The 18,551-nt window shown below is 37.5% G+C and overlaps 1 protein-coding gene across 4 annotated transcripts in view; it reads right to left on the minus strand.

Moving 5' to 3' along the window:
• The window catches only part of ebf1a (EBF transcription factor 1a), a 125,539-nt gene extending 114,474 nt beyond the window's left edge, over positions 1 to 11,065 (minus strand). For 2 of the 4 annotated variants that reach the window (XM_042738344.1, XM_042738343.1), the window contains exons 1-5: positions 10,330 to 11,061; positions 9,412 to 9,568; positions 8,526 to 8,589; positions 7,595 to 7,650; positions 186 to 259 (exon numbers count right to left, since the gene is read on the minus strand). In XM_042738344.1, coding sequence (XP_042594278.1) covers positions 186 to 259; positions 7,595 to 7,650; positions 8,526 to 8,589; positions 9,412 to 9,568; positions 10,330 to 10,463 — 485 coding nt within the window. In that variant the 5' untranslated portion in view covers positions 10,464 to 11,061. Of the gene's footprint in view, positions 1 to 185; positions 260 to 7,594; positions 7,651 to 8,525; positions 8,590 to 9,411; positions 9,569 to 10,329 lie in introns of all 4 variants that reach the window. The other 2 variants (XM_042738346.1, XM_042738345.1) reach the window with 2 other exon arrangements.
• Positions 11,066 to 18,551: the final 7,486 nt, after the last annotated feature.

Consider the following 18,551-nt stretch of genomic DNA (forward strand, 5'->3'; position numbering starts at 1 on the left):
GGCAAAGCTTGGTAGGGAAGGCTCAAGAGCTTGATTGTGTAATAGTGAAGGAGGGAGTGTGGTGTACATAGTGTTTGTGTGTGTGTGTGTGTGTGTGTGTGTGTGTGTGTGTGTGTGTGTGTGTGTGTGTGTGTGTGTGTGTGTGTGTGTGTGTGTGTGTGTGTGTGTGTGTGTGTGTTTCTCACCTGCACATGATCTCGTGCGTCAGCAGGACCCTGCACATCTCTGGGTTTTTGTCTTGCCCTTCATAGATAATTGCCTGATGAACAAGAGAAGGTGGAAAAATGTGGTTAGAGAAAATTGACAAACAACATTTTCTCCTTGTGGTGTAAACGCTCTGAGCATGCACAAATTTCCATGACTAATTCCCAGGGTATTTAAATGCTATCATGAAAATAATCGAATGTCTGTTTGCATCATTTCACTGAAACAGAAACATTATGACATCACATAATTTCGCCATACACACAATGCAGCACTCATAGGCGGTTATGTGACCCTTATTCCATCTGGCAGAGGACTGCCGTTGAAAGATCTCATGCAGCATGGGAATGATCAGGTCGGTTTTAGTTTCTGTTATCAGAATATTCTGTTCATTTGGTGGCATGTTTCTCACTCTACACATTGGGCTCTGAATTTCATAGATGTCTTTTCGTTTCAGCTAATCAATCAATCAAATCTGCCCCGTGCACAGTGGGAATGCTTGTACAGAGTCTCTGTGTGCAGGGTGGGCCGTCTATGACTGAGCCAGGCTCAAAGTGGGCAATTTAATGCCCACTTACCTGCTGCAATGGAAAACGATCCCTAACCGCCTCTCTAAGAGCTTAAACTTGGTGCATCAAGTTTGGTTATGTGAGAACCAGTGGTGTTTGGTGTTTGGTGTCAGGTAACACGCAAAGTTTGAATGTGCACATCTGTGATACAATGAATAAAGACTTTGATTTCTGTGTGTTCCACATAACACTATTGGTACTTTTTGAATCTATATGGGAAGAAGCAGCGTGATCATTCAGTCTAAGATCTCTATTTGTGTTCCACAGAAGAAATAGTCATCCAGATTTTAATGATGACAAGAGGTTTCATGTTTGTGTGAAATGTTACTTTAATATCCAGTCTAATACATCATCACTTGTATCTGATAACTGGCAACTGAGTTTATTTATTTTGTTTCACATTTGACACAAACCAATGCTAGATGTTTATTGTAAAAGAGCTGCACACAATTTGCGATTCAAACTGAATGTAAGAATGTTCATGTAACTCGTTTTTAACTAAAAAAGTTTGTCAAGACAATTTAATAGATAGATAATGTAGATAGATCCTAGAATGCCCAGAATGCATTAGCTGTGTAATTTAATTGAATTCCAATTCAGAAAACTCCTCTTTCTGTCATTCCAATTCAACTTCCTGTGGGGGTGTGGCTAATTTAATTCCAGTTCACTCCCATGAATTGAAAAGAGGCCTGAATTTTGCACAATCCTGCATTGTATGCTCTTGGCAACATTCAGAGTTGCATTTGTTGCTCATTGGTTTAATTAAAAGCAGACAGGGAGAATCAAAAGAACTGTGTGTGTAGTGTTTGTTGGACTGTGCAGATTACTGTCCTATTATGTCATAGCGGACCACCCTTGCCACAGTGCCCACCCCCCACAGGCATCCGGGCCTCACAGATTGGTTAATAATACAGAAACACAAAACATTATTTCTCAGCAAAGCACCCTTATTACTACATGAGAAAATATGTTTGTGAAGTGAAAAGAGATAAAAGAGGACAAACAGATAAACTGCTTAACTACAGGTTCCTCTGAAGATATGTTGTACCCCAGCTAGTGTGAAATAGACCTCTAGGAAAGATGTGTGCATGTGAGCTGCCATAAGCCTGCATCTGTGAGACCCGGTGCATGTGTATGCATTCACGCATGTATTTGTGCATTAGCATGTGTGTGTTTATGTGTGCAGCAAGCAGTTGGGCTGCCAGAGTGGAGCATAGCTAGCCATCTGGCCCAGCTAACACTTCATCCAAAAACCTCAGCTTTGTTTCCATCCTCCAATTCCACACAAGATGTCCCCCACAGCCGTGAATCAGTGACTCTACTCAAAACATACACACACTGCAGCCTATTAACAGGCTGCTCTCTGTCACACACACACACACACTTAAACCCGATTGCCATGAATCACTCCCTCTTTCTCTCTGAACACACATATACATGCCACCCATGGCAACTGAAGACACAGAAAAACAGCTGATGGTTCTAATGAGGAACTGTTTCCCTCACAAGTGCACAATGCTTTTTCAATTACATGAAACACTTGTTTGAAAACAAGTTTTATAAGCAAAGCATCAGACCCAGAAAAAAAGAAGAAAGTTTATTCATATTTGATGTTTTTTATTTCCTTGCTGTGACTTGAGGACATAGGTGATTGGGGACATTTGTTTGTTAGGTTTCGCATTGTGGAAATGAGGGTCAAGGTCCTCTAAAAGTGCACAAGCATGCATCACTGTCTGAGCCTAGAGCCTCGACCCCGCAGGCTTTCTGAGAGGAAGCGGGAGGCAGAGAGAGCATGTTCAGGCCACACAAAGACGTCCTCTACACCACCACACATTCATTTCATATATAAGACCGGCTATTTATCACACAAAGCCCCTGCAAACGGACTCGGAATAACTCCATGCCGAGAACAGTATATAAGTGCCTGGAAAAAGTCTGAAAACAGTTTGTCAATTTCTCCTCAGAGGCAAACACAACAATGGTCGTGCATCCTCCTCTGGATTCGAGCTAGTGCAACACCAAGCATCTTTGGGTGGATTTTTCTGTATCACCTGTCGTCACATCTGTCGTCCAAAGGCAAAATGCTGCATGTTGTTTATGTAAAGACTGAAAAACCATCTCTTAAAACATAACAAAAAAACTAAAAAAAAAAATAAATAAAAAAACATGCACATATATACTGTAACAAAATCTATTTTAGGACTGTAAAAAGTAAATGTAAATCTGCTGTGGAGTTATATTTATTGTGAAAAGTGCTGTACAAATAAATTTGAATCTAAATTGCTTTTTTTCCTTAGGCTTATACATCTTACATCGCTCTAATGGTATGCAGAAAAATATATAGTGTACTATATACAATATAAATTAAGTATTTTAATAAAATGCTAAAACCAAAGTAAATAATTTCCAGATAATTTAGTATGGTAATAATATAAAACAATAATATAAATATTACATTTTCTATTTATTATATCATAATCATGTTTTTTCTCAGACAGTAAAAATTTGCCTTTATACTACTACTACTACTACTACTACTAATAATAATAATAATAATAATAATAATAAATATTACAAAATGTATTAAATATTATAGATTAGGGGTCATTGGCATTGAAAAATTGAAAACACCTAGTCTTAGACTATGATCAGTCTTGTGTCAGGTGGGTTTGGTTCAGTTATGCTCAGATTTAGAGAAAATGCATATTTAAGATTACAGTGTATAGTAACTTTGAATGCTTTTTTCTTTGCTACAGATTTCACATTTTCAATGTAGATGAGTAGACTTAATCACTGGGATCTTTAGGCTCTCAAAGCTTGTGTGTGTAAATATTTGCAAATGAGTTGCATTAAGCCTTTATGTGGCCTGGCACAGAGCGGCCATTCACGTTCTATCTGACATCATCAGAGTCTCCAAACAGCTAGTGATTACAGGAAATATCTAATATAGGAGATCTGTGTCACTTTGTTGCATGTCTTATACTTTGGGGAAGTGTTTCTGGCATGTAAACACACCCTACTCCGTAATTAACAGGAAAAATACGTACAAAAGCAGAAAGAACGGCCGAGACCTCCCTCTTTCCCGTGCAAATTTATTTAGGAATCTGCCCGAAGCTTAGCTCTAGAAAACACACACAGCAACAGGCGAGCTACAGCTCAGAGTTACCAACCAGTTTCAGCCCAGCACTTTTCTGAACAAAGCTCTCCTTAAGGAGGGCCACGGAGTGCATGAAACATGCATGGCACGGTGCGCCAAAGTGTGTGTGAAGCTTTCATTAGGCCCTGATGCTGCTTTTAATGCATATTTTATATTGCACAAACTGCTTCTCAAATCTCGTTTGAGAGCCGCCAGTGCTGCCTTGTACTGACAGCCGCATCTGAGGCATGTAAACAATGCACTGTAAATACATGAAAACACATTTCCCTCTTTGTTACCATCACGCTAGCGTGTCAGCGCAGTGTGTGTGCGCATTAAGCCCAAGTATGTGATTCGCTTTTGTTCTGCGCTTCAGCTGTTAAGGGAAACAGTTGGAGGGAAGGATAAAGAGCGAGAGAGAGAGTCTTTTACTGCATTGTCTTCATCAGATCTGTCACGAGCTCATGCATTGATCACAGATACGGCCTGTCAGCTTGACACCCGCTCCATCTCTCCTCACCCGCGCCAACCGTTCCCACCGGCAAAATGAGAAAGCGTATATGGGTTTATTGGGAGTGTGAGCACAAGACGGCTGCTGAATATGTCAGTTTTATGCACTGAATGTGAACCATTTTGATCCCTGCAGCTCTAGCCCAAGTTGTTTAATTGTCTCTAATAGCTGTGCATATGTACAGAAGCTAACTGTGTGGTCAGGCGACTGGACTTTACCGCCTTGCTAAGTGCTAAAGAGAAGTGTGTGTTGAACAGCTCTATAAACCTGCTCATCAGCCCTCCCGCCTGACACTGCCAAAGCCAGCACATGCTGAGTGGAGAGGCGCTCTGTAGCCTCTCTGTACAGAGTTATGGGGCTTTAATGGGAAATCTTAAACACATTGCGAGCACTCCCCAGCATATGTAGGCTGACTGCTCACCACAGAATGGTTTTGGACCGGGTTTTCCGAAAGGCATTTAAAGACCAGCTAACACTCTGTCATAACCTAAACCGTGTTTCACGCTGACATGGACAAGAAAAAAAAAACAGCGCAGAAAAATGACAACGAGAGCAGAAAAGTCTAAAGTGGAGCCAGGCTTAAGGTCTTAACACAAAAAGGTATGCTCACATGCATGTGTCCATTGTGCATTGTCAGTCATTTATTAATGTCACATTCATACAAAGCAACTTTCTTTTGGTTAATGAAACCTGAGCGGCATTTACCATGTTTTTTGGACATTATACCATGATAATACCAAGTACCTACACTGTCGGAAAAACAGTACACACAGGGAAAAAAAGTGTATTTTAATTTGAACAGCTTGCACTGGAGCAATATCCTTAAAAGGACATATTTGTAAAAATAATTTTTTTCACCCCTATAAGGTACATATTAGTTCCCTTAGAGAAGTAATACATACCCTTAAGGTACTAATATGTACCTAATAGGGGTAAAAAAAAAAAAAAAAAAAAAAAAAAAAAAAAGGTACAAATATGTCCTTAAGGGTACCACTCCAGTTACAAGCTGTTGCACCCCAAAAGGTACAATTCTGACCCCTTTTTTTCTGTGTGTAGAAAAGATGTACCTTTAGGGGCTTGTCACTTGTACCCTTAAAAAGACAACTTTGTACCTCAGCGTGGCAATATGTACCCTATGGGTACTACTATGAAAAGGTGCAGTTGTTCCTTTAACAGTTCTGCCACACTGACAAGCTATTCTACCCCTAAAGGTACAGATTTTGCATATTTTTATGCAAATGCCAAAGTACCATGCTTTACTATCTGATACTAGCTAGCATGTTGGCTCGGCCGTCAAACTCTCTTCCACACACACTATCTCTCTTTCTCGCTCACTCAGTGGCACCACATCATTAACAGGTATGGCAGGGCAGTTTGCCACAGAAATAGCCAGTAAATCAGTTGGTAATGTATGTGCACGTGGGAGACAACCCTGGGGAGATAAACGGCTTTTTATTGAGACACACAGTGAAAGGCTGAGCCGAGGCCAGTCCCCCTAGCCACTGTATTTACCTCAGGGGTGTCAGAGAACAGTCTCTCTCCCTCAGCACAGCGCTCCTGCCTTTCACCCACACACATAAATCTGTCCCGCTACACATCAGCCAAACCGCTGAGCAGAGCGAGGGCAAGAACTAACATCAGTAACAGCACCTAGCTCCTTGCACATGAACATTCATGCAAAGGAAATTATAAACCACAAACAAATCATACAATACAGAAAGGGGAGCTGCGGAACTGTTTCAGCCAAATCTAACATCCAGGGATTTTGTAGTAGGAATTTCTGAATTCTGAAATGAATGCTTTGGGTCATTATAACAAGTATATTAGTGAATTTTCTTTTTTTTTTCTTCTTTTTTTTTTTCAAAAAAAGACAAAATATATTTAAAAAATAATTGTATTATTTGTAAAATAAATATTATAATTAATACATTAATTTTTAGTTGTTTTAAATATATATGCAAACTATAATAAATTTAAGAACACATTCTGTCAAAGACTATTCTGTTTTAGACAAAATAAAGATCAAATTAAAATAACTGTATGATGAGTTTTATTATTTCTCTCACTCTCCACTTCTTAAAAAGCACACATACACACACATAATAAAGCAAAACTGTAGCAACAGGGTGGAACAATAGGGTAAGCGTGCTGGCATGTTTAAATCACATGATATACTAAGTGTTCAGAGCATTAGCAGGTTGTCTGTCACAGCGCCTGCTAATTACATCATATCCATACACACTTCATCCTGGCTGGGGTTACACATACACACACAAATTACTTGTCCTAAAAAATTACTATTATGAAAACAGTTCAAAAGAAACACAATTATTTTAGTGATTAATTAAAACAGCTTTGCATATTTATTTGATTAAAAATGTATTCTAAATATTTTTATCTCATTTATACTTATGAACTAAACTTTGAACTAAAATTGATTGTCACATATCTTGACTCGCAGTTCTAATCGCTGTTGAATACACTTCCCTAAAGTGTCTTCATAACATTTCTAGACAGAGAGCATGGGAGAGGAAATGAGGGGACGAGTGGGAAAGAGAGAATAAAAGAGAGGGAAAGGCTGTTTCTGTTTTAGGGGGAAAAGGAAGAGCGCCACATATGAGATTGTGAGGTCACTCTTGCTGCCCTGTGTTTTTCTCATATTAGTTTTTCTCCAGGGTTAAAGCTCACAACCTGCATGGTTAATATGACAAGCTATAACAGCCTTCATACATGTGTGTTCATAACAAACATCTGTTCCCACAACACATTTGAATATGCACTATCTGCAAGAGAGTCACGCGCACACACACACACTCAAAAACTTATGCTGTTTAAACACTGAAAGGCACCGCTGGATAATCCCCTGTGACAGACAATGAATACAACTGAAAGACTCTTTCTTTCTTTCCCTCTTTAGCTATCAATCTCACTGTCACACGTATGCACATAAATACATGCATACACTCAGTCATCTTAAATGATGTCCCAGAGAGAGTATGTCATATTTAGACACTAACCGATCCTCGTGCCCCTGAGGCATGCTAGAGTGTGTAACCCCAAACTCACCAGGGTGCACGGCACACATGCACACGTTCACTCTCACTGCATATCACACACAGACTCTCACCAGACTATTCACCAGCGAACCATGGGGATTTTGAAATAACGTCCTACCTGTTTGGTCATGGAGTCAATCAGGCGTACATAAAAGTCCTGTTCTGTTCTGATGCCTGTAGAGGAGAGAAGATAAGTCCTCTTTAACTCACAATGCAATGCAGGTCATATGCACAACCATGGATCAGAAATGAATCTGGCAGGTATATATATATCATTCACAATGACATGGCTTTAATACAACATAGATGCTTCAAATGTCTAGACAACCCAACCCAACATAGATTGCAGACAGTGTTAAAGGATTACGGAAAAAAATGGCTTTGGATGAAACTCAAACTTATGTAGACCCACATACATATACTAAAAATAAAAATAGCTTTTAGAAAGAAAAAGCACGAGAAAAATGTACGGCTTATAAAAGAGTGAAATAGACATAATCAAAAATAACAATTGCAGTAAACATGATTTTCAACAAAATAAAATATGTTCAAAACGTCTTATAAAAAGGATGAGGATCGTTAAGGACTGGCGCAACAAATTTTCAAATGCCTGGTTGTCATTTACCACATTAGTAGAGAGAAAAGAGTGTACTTTCATTATGGCCAGGCCATTAGCTTCCATCAAAAATGAAGTGCACATTTCTGGAAAACGCGTAACCGGAAAAGTGCACTAATGGGGATCGTTTTGTGTTTCATTTATGTTTACAGTTAAAACGCTACGACTTTGCAGCGCATTTTAATCTCTTTTGTTTGAACAATTATACGAATTGTTATAACAGTATATTATTATTATTATTATTTCAGTACATTATATTCATTTGAATCAGTTTGAATCTAGTTACATGATGAATTATTTATTTCTTTGTCACCCCTCCTTGTCGTTCTATCAGTCTCGCTGTCTTTTTATTTTCTTGAAATTGTCGCGCTAGAGTAAATCCCTGATGTTTATGCAAAGTTCAATGAGTCTTAGATGATGCGTTTCTTCTTACCGTTGCTGTAAAGAAGCTGCAATCTGTAATGGATCCCATTGTTTGTCTTTTCTCCGGTAGTTTCCTGCAAAAATAAATGCGATGGTTAGCAAGAGAACCCTATTTGAGTATTTCTGAAGAGCCCCGTGAGTCAGAACGGCTATTCCCTTGCGGACCAGGAGGCCGAAAAAAAAAAACCTGCTAACGCACATTAGCCAGCACACACAAAAACGGTACAAAATACATTTTCACTGAGTAAACGACCGAGTTAAAAATACTTAAAATAATAATAATTCTTATGTATTGTACAGTGTGATTTCACAATTTAATAACAATGTGCCCGGGGTACAGACGCGTACAAAATGATTAAATATACAGTAAACATTAATAGCCACATCTTTTAATGAAACCAGTCACTTCGCTCACTACGATTAAGTTACAAGTGCTCACAAAACATTTTATTTCTGTGGAGTATTTTTATTAAAGCAGCATAAGGTCCTTCACAATAATAAAAATAACAATTTTTTTAAATAGCATCTTGAAAGGGAATGTTATCACTGTAATATCTCTGCAAAAATATAGCTGGCCTACAGATTTATTAGTAAATGCATAAATTACTGAAGGGAACAAATATAAAACATGAGGCTGCCTTAAATTCTAAAGGATGAATTAGTAATATAATAAATAAAAATATAATGGTTAAATTGAAGTTTTTAGGGATTTGTGCAGAACAGTAATTTAATGCAAGAATATAATTTACTGAGCATAGGCAAATAAGCTTTCAACTTTAGGCTAATATCAGTGACATTTTATCTATCTTACACTGTAATAATTTTTTGAATTGACAAGCTATGCATTTTCATTCAAATTTGCAAAACCAATATGCAAAAGAGAACGTTTCACTTGCCTTTTCTTTTTCAACAAATCCAACAAAAGTAGTTCTTTCAATTTCCACGGGTTGTCCTTGTCCGTCGTATAGCGCTAAAACGAAGTGGAAGAAGTTGGATTTGCGAAGATTTGAAGGAGGCTGCTTCTCAAAGTGTGCTCGAGCAAGACCCACTCCACTATGAACACATACAAGACAGAGAGAGGATGAAATATTTATATATGTATAATAAAAAAAATAAAAACAATTGTTTTGTGATTATTTAATTTAAATTTCCTGAAAAGGGTTAAAATGCTTTTTCAAATTGCAGTGCAAAAGCTCTTAAAATGTAGGCTACTTTTGAAAGTTTAATAGTTTGAACAAATAGGCTATTTAAAAGTAGCCGGTTAATGAAAGGCTAGTCTTTTAAAAACAGTCAGTGAGACGTTTTAATTATTTTTATTTTCTTAAATAGCATAACAACAACAGATGTAATTGTTGATAATCAAAAAATAATTAATATAAATATAACTTAATCTAAGAACTCTGTTCAGCTGCTTATAACAAACTACTGGTCTGGATTGTCTTTCAAATTCAGTATTTAAAATTTAAAAGCTATAGAATCAATGCAAAACTAGTGGCTGCAAAGTCACTTAGAAGCAAACGCTTACGGCTGTTTTAACATTAAGAATAATAATGTTAGAAATAGGCTAAGAAAAACCGTTTTAATGGGACTTGCAACTCAAGCATTCTGTGTATTGGTGCCAACAGCACGCCGAAGAGGATGCTACGAACTTATCGCAGCAATAAATCAATCTCTTTGTCACCTGGTTATTAATAAGCAGATATCGCGCACTGATTACGATGATATACAAGAGCGTTTTGTGTCGTCCCAGGATGATAAGCGCACGATATTCCGTCTAGCTGTTCACGCAGCGCTGAAGACCGCCGCCGGCTTACCTCTGAGCGGCTGTGTTCGCATCCAACACTCCGGCACCCTGCATCCATGTCCGGACAGCGTTCATCCCGGCACCGATGGGCTCCTCTTTCATACTACTCCCGCTCCTTTGAATGCTGTCTTGAATCCCGAACATGAAAACAGACTCCTGTCACCGTCTCTGTCGGCGCTTGCTTCTTTTGATCGCTCCGTTAAAAAAAAAGACAAGGAGAAGTGTATGGGTGAGCAGGTGTCACCGCGTTTGTCTCTATTAGCGCTTCCTCTCTGAAACTGAAAATAGAGCGACGTGCCAAAAGAAACGCGAGATGTCAACATCCAGGTTTGGGAACACCGTGCAACAAACAAACAAACAAAAACTGCAAGATTAGACTGGAGGTCCCTTTGGTCTAGCGTGCGCAAAAAAAAGTCTAATGTCACTTTAAGAAACAATAGGATCAAGAACGGGCTTCGCTGAGGGTTAGATCAAATGTCATCATCCAGAGACTTTTTTTTTCTTTATTTTCTCCTCCTTTCCTTTCCTGTCTTTCTCCACAAAGAGTATTCTCTGATCAAATCACATGAATGAGCAATATGAAATCAACCAGGAGAGGTGGACCCTTGTGGAGACAGCTCCTTCGCTGTTCCCCTTGTTCAAACGGGAGTGATTTGTGTCCTTTCCCAAAGGAATCCGATTTGACTGTCTCTGGGAACTAAACACAAGCAAACTAACCCCAAAGGGAGGAGGAAGAGGAGGAGGGAGTGACTGCGCACGCAGAGCCGCCCCCCAAACATAAGTAGAGCCGAACTACCATTAGCTGTCTACCCAACCACGAAGCCCGTCGCCTAATTAGATATCACAGCCCGCCCTGCCCACTTAGCGAGCGGCTTGTTTGGAGAAAACCAGAAAAAAAGTTAGCGGCCGCGCGTTAAATGTCACACAGCAACTGCCTACCAGAGCGCGCGAGTGAAGCCAAATCGTTGAGGTTCACATGAACGCGTAGGTTTATTATTATTATTATTATTTTTTAAATATTGTGAGATTATTTTAGAAAAAGCACAGCAAGTTTGTTTAAATACCAGTCTATAGATGAGCTAGTGTTTAAAAACGTTCAAGGGTTGGACTTTTAAGAGGAATTTTTCAAGGAAATTTCGGGGTGTTGAGGTTCGTCTCGAGCTGTTCAAGTTGTATTTTGGCGCCCCTGACACAGTTAAGCGAATATCAACTATCCTAAAGATTTTTTTTTTTTTTAAACCGAACACGGCAGCATTTTTTGAGAAATGTAAATATAATAAAGTGATAAATAATGACAGTGTTTCTATATTCTTTTTTGTTGAAATATCGATAATGATCCTGACACAAAGTAACTACTCAAGCAGCCTACTGTTGCTATGGTTACCTGCTAGGCGAACGCTGTTTCTGTTCGTGAGCGTCTGTTTACATCCAGGTAAAGAAAAATAACTTTTACATACTTTTGTAATATCATTTTTTTTTCATTTCTTTCCTTTCTTTCCTTTTTTTTTTTTTTTTGGTTAGTGAAACAAAGCCAAGCAGCCGCGGTAATATTGGGATATTATTCTTTACTTTAAACACGTTTGAATAGAATTAAGACCATGATGAAGTAGACAACAGAGATCCCCTGTCATCGAAATAATTCGTTTTTATGTACGAGAGACATTAGCCCATGTGATTTGTTTGATAACTGATGTGAGAAAATGAATAATTAGTGTCAAAATAGTGTCATAAGATTTAGTAAAAAATACGTTAGAGCAAATTCTGACCTTTGTCGCAGATTTGTCAACAGATTAATTGTTATCAACTAATGGGCTAATAAAAAAAAATATTACTAATATGATTAAATTATTTAATACATTTAATGATGCATATATTGTATTTAAAAAACGCCATTGCTGATAAAAAGTCATGTAACGTTACAGATTTATAATCCATAAAACATCTGTTCTGATATATAAACGACGGTAAACGCATCAAACAAAACTGGATAGTACAGAGCCAAACAGTTTAACAGCTGCTTTGTCAGATTCGATATAAAACGACAGTAATAACTTAAATACAGAAGTAAATGCTGGGAGCGCAAAACCATTTTACATAGGAGCACGATGTGTTTTTCATTTTTCACACAACAGCAGTTTTGTTTTAGATTTAGAATGCAACTATAAAGCTTTATGATATTTTAGAAATGTGCAAAAATGAGCACATGTATGCAAGGGAAATGGATATTGTAGCTACTAGAGCTAAATTGCATCCTCCACAGACAGCGGACAGAGGAAGTGTAGAGTCCCGTCCGATCCAGCGTTGGTCAGGCAGAGGGGAATTCTGCTCCCCCTGGGTCCCTGGATATTTATATTCCCACACAGCAGTTTAAAGTGGCAGAAACTACACAATCAGTCTCAGTGGAAACGGTGTATTTTCATGTGTCCAAATAAGAAACAGACCTATTACTTAATGCGATATTAAAACGCGTTTTGTGCATCACTTAAATATAGCTTCGTGTGCATGTGTGTAGGCTATGTGCATGAAAAAAAAATCTATTTGCAATCTTAAAAAAAAAAAAAAAACGTGCCTGTATTTACGATAACCTGATAAAAATGCTTACATTAACCTTTATATAATATAACTAATCCTATTGCTGACAGCGACAAATTCAATTTGATTTGTAAAACAGATGTCCACATAAATCACGCTGTCGTTGATGAGTACTAACCATATAATTTAAATGAACTGAAACATAAAATAAATCATAATGTAAAGCAAAGTTCTTGTCACGTGAGATAATTCACCCAGTAGGCTACTTTTATCAGTTTCAAACCATAAGGCCGCATGTCAACATATATTTATATAGGCCTAGCCTATGTTTATTAAAAGAAAATGTCTATTAACACTGTCGGGTAGGCCTAGTTTTGATAAAATGCCGTAAATTCGTACACCATGATATATATATTTTTTTTCGCGTCAAGGTCAGACTGCAAGAAGGCAATTGTGTTGTGTTCTTAATGCACCAAAATGAAAACCATTATTACCATTATTATTAGTTTTCCATTTCAGTTTGACCTATAAGAAATTGAGAAATAAGAGTTTCAGCTCATGGTGATTATGACAACTGCTAAAATGTGTGCATATTTTGTGCATACTTCAACGACTAAGAGAGTGTCTGTGATTTGTGGAAAAGAAAAGAAATCGTGGAAGTGTCGAGAATCGGGCACAGGAGACGCGTGGTTAATGGTTGACAGTACAACATTGCCATCTTGTGGCAATGCATGGAAACACAATTGGGAAAAGAATTTGATTAAAGCTCGTTACATCAAAAAAAAACATTAACTACCCCATCATATTACAAAAAACCCGTATGAGGTTCTTCATGTTAGGCCGAATTCGAGGGACTGTGAGACTCAGTCATTGTTCACTTTCATTGCTTTTTGTTTCATAAAATGGAAGTTAATAGTATCTGAATTTTTATCAAAACTAAACTTTTAAAATATTATAGGCCTATCATAAATAAATTACAAAACAACAAAACCTACCTTATAAAAATTAAATTAAAAAAAAAAACTTATCAAGATTTAGGTCAGAAGAGAAAAAATGATACTTTGCTGTGACACTTGACCTTAAACTGGCTGTTCCATTGAAGGCCTTTACACACACACACTGAGAGACACACAAACCAAAATGAGTGGAGGAGAAACTCACACTGGAGGGGACTTGTGAAGACAACATAATTTATATTCTGGTTCCGTGAGAAAAAGTACCTAGGGAATATCTGGCCTTTCCAAAATGACCGAGTGCTTTGTTCTTGAGTTTCACATGTATTTCTTTTTTTTTTTGTAACTTTTTTTTTCTATTTTACACAAAGGTCAGAGTTCAAGGCTAACTTTGATCAGAAGGATGGAGAGGGGTTAAAGGGTAGCGTTCTTTGATTTGCTAATGTTTCCTCCATTCTCTCTTCCTGCCCCTCATGCTGAAGGGAGTTAAAGTGCTCACACAGGAAAAGCGGATAAATGCTCACATCTGCCTGCACTGAGACTGCACTGCGCTTAAATACAGCGGGAATATGCCATAACTTCAAACTGTTTATCGCATTTCCAAATCCACAGAGTAAAAGAGTTACGTTAAAAGAATAGTTATGGCTTTGACGACTGCACAGATTAGGGGTGTACAGTAACTCTATAAGAGGGGAAGGAAAGCAAGTGTTCTTCAGACCTCTGAAAGATGGTGAGTGGTCAGGAAATGAGTGCATATCCTGTCTGTGTCTCTTCATCAGATGTTTTGATGGTTTCAGCAGTCTGACATTACCTCAGCACTCAGGTGTGGGTCTGTTTGATTCATCACAGGTGGGTTTAAGAGTCCTGTAGGTCTTATTATGCTTCGGAAAGACACTGTGAAAGAAAGCCAGGACAAATGTTTCGTAGGTTAGGTTTGGATTTATTCTGACATTCAGGCTCACGTTCAGGCATATTTTACTGAATTCAGCTGCAATTCAAACAGAAGTTAGCCTTTACAGAACATCACACATTTATAAAGTAAGAAGGGCAAATTCATAATGCTAATAGGATTATTCTCACTAAATTATCACACCACAATAATGCACAAAACTGAAAAAAAAAAAAAAAATGCCCATTTTCCACAAGTTGATATGATTCTTTAGGGTCTTAATGAAAAGTCTGTAACATAGTTTGGTTAACATTTCTCAATGGTAGTGTAAAACAACACCCTTTTTACCCCGTCAAAAACAGCTCTTTTCAGAGCAAGCCATTTTGTAGCATTTTCCTTTAAATGTTAATGAGCTCTGCTGACCCCGCCCCACTCTTCCTCAGCTGCTCTTTGAGGGACTGTTTACTATAGCCACATTCATCGTGAAACTTGCTAATTAGCACATTATTAGGAAAGGCGATTTGCAAAGATTCATTAATCACATTCTTATACTCATAGGTTAAGCAGGATAACAAATAACACAAACGAACATAGAAAAAATACAATAAATCCGGTAGAACTCTGCTCAAAAAATAAACAAAAATAAACATAGTCCTCAGATGTCATGAGTAAATGACGACTGTTGTGTTCATTGTTACATCCGACAAACAGAACACCTCAATCACTTAGGAGTCTTTCTTGTCTACATCTGCTCCGGCGGTAAAACAATGGTGGACTGATGACAGCTCACTCAGGGTGGGTCTAAGGTAAGACTCCAGTCCAGTCTGTGCTGAAACGCTACTGTCAATCAAACTATAGTGGGAGGGGTCTGTCTGTGTGACGCCACATAGACAGGCACCTGAGATCGGCTCGATTTGAGAAAGGGGTAATGATTTAAGGAGATTCAAAGGAGCTGTATGTAAGAAATCTATTTCAATTAATCATAAAATGGCCCTGATGTGTCGCTAGACATTAAGAAATCATGTTCATTTCAAATACTCATATCACTGACAACAGTAGTCCGGCCAGGATATTGTCATTTAAAAAGTGGACTTGCAGCCCTCAACTGATGTTGATGTTGTCATTTTGTGTGTTTTGGCCTGACGCGCCTCCCTCCACCTATCTACCACTCACGAAGTCAGTAGTGTTTCGGGATCCGTGTTGCCAGCTTTGCTGTAACCTGCCCTAACTCCAGTCGGATAAAAATGTCTAATGTTACTACTAAATCAAAAAGACCTCGTTATAATTCAGAAATTCGTCGTGACAAAGTCCGAAATAAAACCAGAATTTGTATTGGAGATGCATTTGAAAGATGGAGACGGCTGAAAACGGAGAAGAATTTGAACACAGACGCCAACGTTGCTAATTTTCTCCTGGACAGGTAAGATTTATCTATGCTTGGCTAATTGTACTTGATGTCAATGGACATTTCATATATCATGACAGTCGAACAAAGTTATGCATGGTTTGTGCAAAGTAACATAACGTTAGCTCACATGGACGTATGCTAACATTAGCGATGCATTACAGAAGCCCATTTCTCTGTCATTATGCTGAGACGCTGAGGAAAACAACATTAGCACGCCCATTTTGGCAATTTGAAACGTAATTGAGACAGTAGCCTAGACTAACAGTTACCGTTCTGTCTGTCACGTACGAGCATAAATCTTTACGATTATACTGTCACATATGAGCATACATCCTTTACGATTATACTGTCACATACGAGGATAAATCTTTACGATTATATTTAACTAATGACAATTAGTACATTTTTAAATACATAATTACTTATCAAAATATCTCTCATGAAGCATAAACATTAACAGAAAAAAAAACTTACTGTGTACGTCTGTTCGTCACTTGCCATTGGATGCAGCTCATCTGGCAACCTCGAGTCAGGGGGTAGGGGGGAGCGCTCTACAGTATTTTTATAGTGATTGCAGTACCAGTTTTAGGCCACAATCCTACATACGGCTCCTTTAAGGAGATAAAAAAAAAAAAAAAACACTGGGTAGATTTTTATGATTATAGGCAGTGGCGCAAAAAGTGGGTATGCGCTATATGCGGCGCATAGGGGCGCCGCACCATGGGGGGCGCCAAAGCGATGGTTAATTTTTTTTTTTGAATAATAAAAGTTATATAAATTTATATAAAAGTTATATATAAAGAAAAGTTATATACATTTTAGAGGACTAACAGGCTAGGCGCCGGTGCCCTCATAAGATTCCATCATAGAATTTAGACATAGAAGGGTAATATCGCGAGTGGGCGGGGCACCGTGAGCGCTGAGTGAGCAGCAGTAACGTTAGCGAGTTGTCGTCGAAACTCGAAAAAGATGGATAAAGCAAAAAAAGCTAATCGGGGGCTAAAAATAGAAAAAGAAAGAGGGAAAGGAAATGGCATGCCAGGGGATGCAACAGCAGCTAAATAAGTGGATGGTGAAAGGCAACAGGTAGGATTTAAAATGTGACGTCTATGCTTGGTGGCTTGCAAATACAGTTAACAGACTTAACGTTAGCTAGATAAGACAGAATATGTATCTAGCTTAGAATATGCAAAACCCAGGTTGCTGAGCTGAAAACTGAAAAATATAAGGTAGCATTTACAATAAGTGACAAGAATCTGGAAAACAACTTTAATATCTCCTGTTAACCATGGAATCAATGCATAGATTTGCTACCAAACTTGAAGGCTTGCAAATATTAATGTTGACTGGCAAGTGTTTACTAACTTACTGCAAAATAATGTTGCTGATATCTACATTTAGATTTTGGTTAAACCCTATGGTACCAATCCCATGCATGACATATCTCAATTTTATTAAAGTAAAAAAACAACTGGTAAATATAAGGTAGCATCCACAAAACATGACTAGAAGCTGGAAAACATTACTTATGCAATAAGGCTGGTTTATCATGGAAACAAATAGATTATTATTATTATTTTATTTTTTTATTTTTTACCATTAGCTGTTCATGTTAGCTCAGCTGTGCTGTCAGACATACAGGCTACAGTTACATCTGCTGGGTGACATGTAAACTGTAATTAGGGTCACATCTCTATCTCTATCTTTAAAGATCTGTGCTATATATATTTTTTAATGTTTTTTGAAAGAAGTTTCTTCTGCTCATCAAGCCTGCATTTATTTTATCAAAAATACAGAAAAAAAAAGTAATATTGTGAAATATTATTACAACTTAAAATAATAGTTTTCTATTTGAATATACTTAAAAAAAAAAATAATTATTCCTGTGATGCAAAGCTGAATTTTCAGCATCATTACTCCAGCCTTCAGTGTCACATGTAACATCCAGTCTATCACATGATCATTTAGAAATCATTCTAATATTCTGATTTATTATGAGTGTTGGAAAACAGTTCTGCTGTCTAATATATTTGATTAATAAAAGGTGAAAAATAACTAAATTTATTCAAAAATTCTAATAATATATATTCTAATAATATATTTTCTTTACTATCACTTTTTATCAATTTAACACATCCTTGCTGAATAAAAGTATTGATTTTATTTAAAAAAAAAGAAAAAAAAAAACTTACTGACCCCAAATTACTGACCAGTAGTGTAATATTGTTATTACAAAATATTTATATATTTTAAAAACATAGCTTTTTTTTTTTTTTTTATACTTTTTATTCATCAAAGTATCCCAAAAAAGTATCACATGCTCTGAAAAAAAAATATTAAGCAGCAGAACTGTTTCCAGCTTTGATAATGAATCATCATATTAGAATGATTTCTAAAGGATCATGTGATAATGATCCTAAAAATTCAGCTTTGCATCACAGAAATAAATG

Source organism: Cyprinus carpio, chromosome B14 (assembly GCF_018340385.1).
Source record: "Cyprinus carpio isolate SPL01 chromosome B14, ASM1834038v1, whole genome shotgun sequence".
Lineage (NCBI taxonomy): Eukaryota > Metazoa > Chordata > Actinopteri > Cypriniformes > Cyprinidae > Cyprinus > Cyprinus carpio.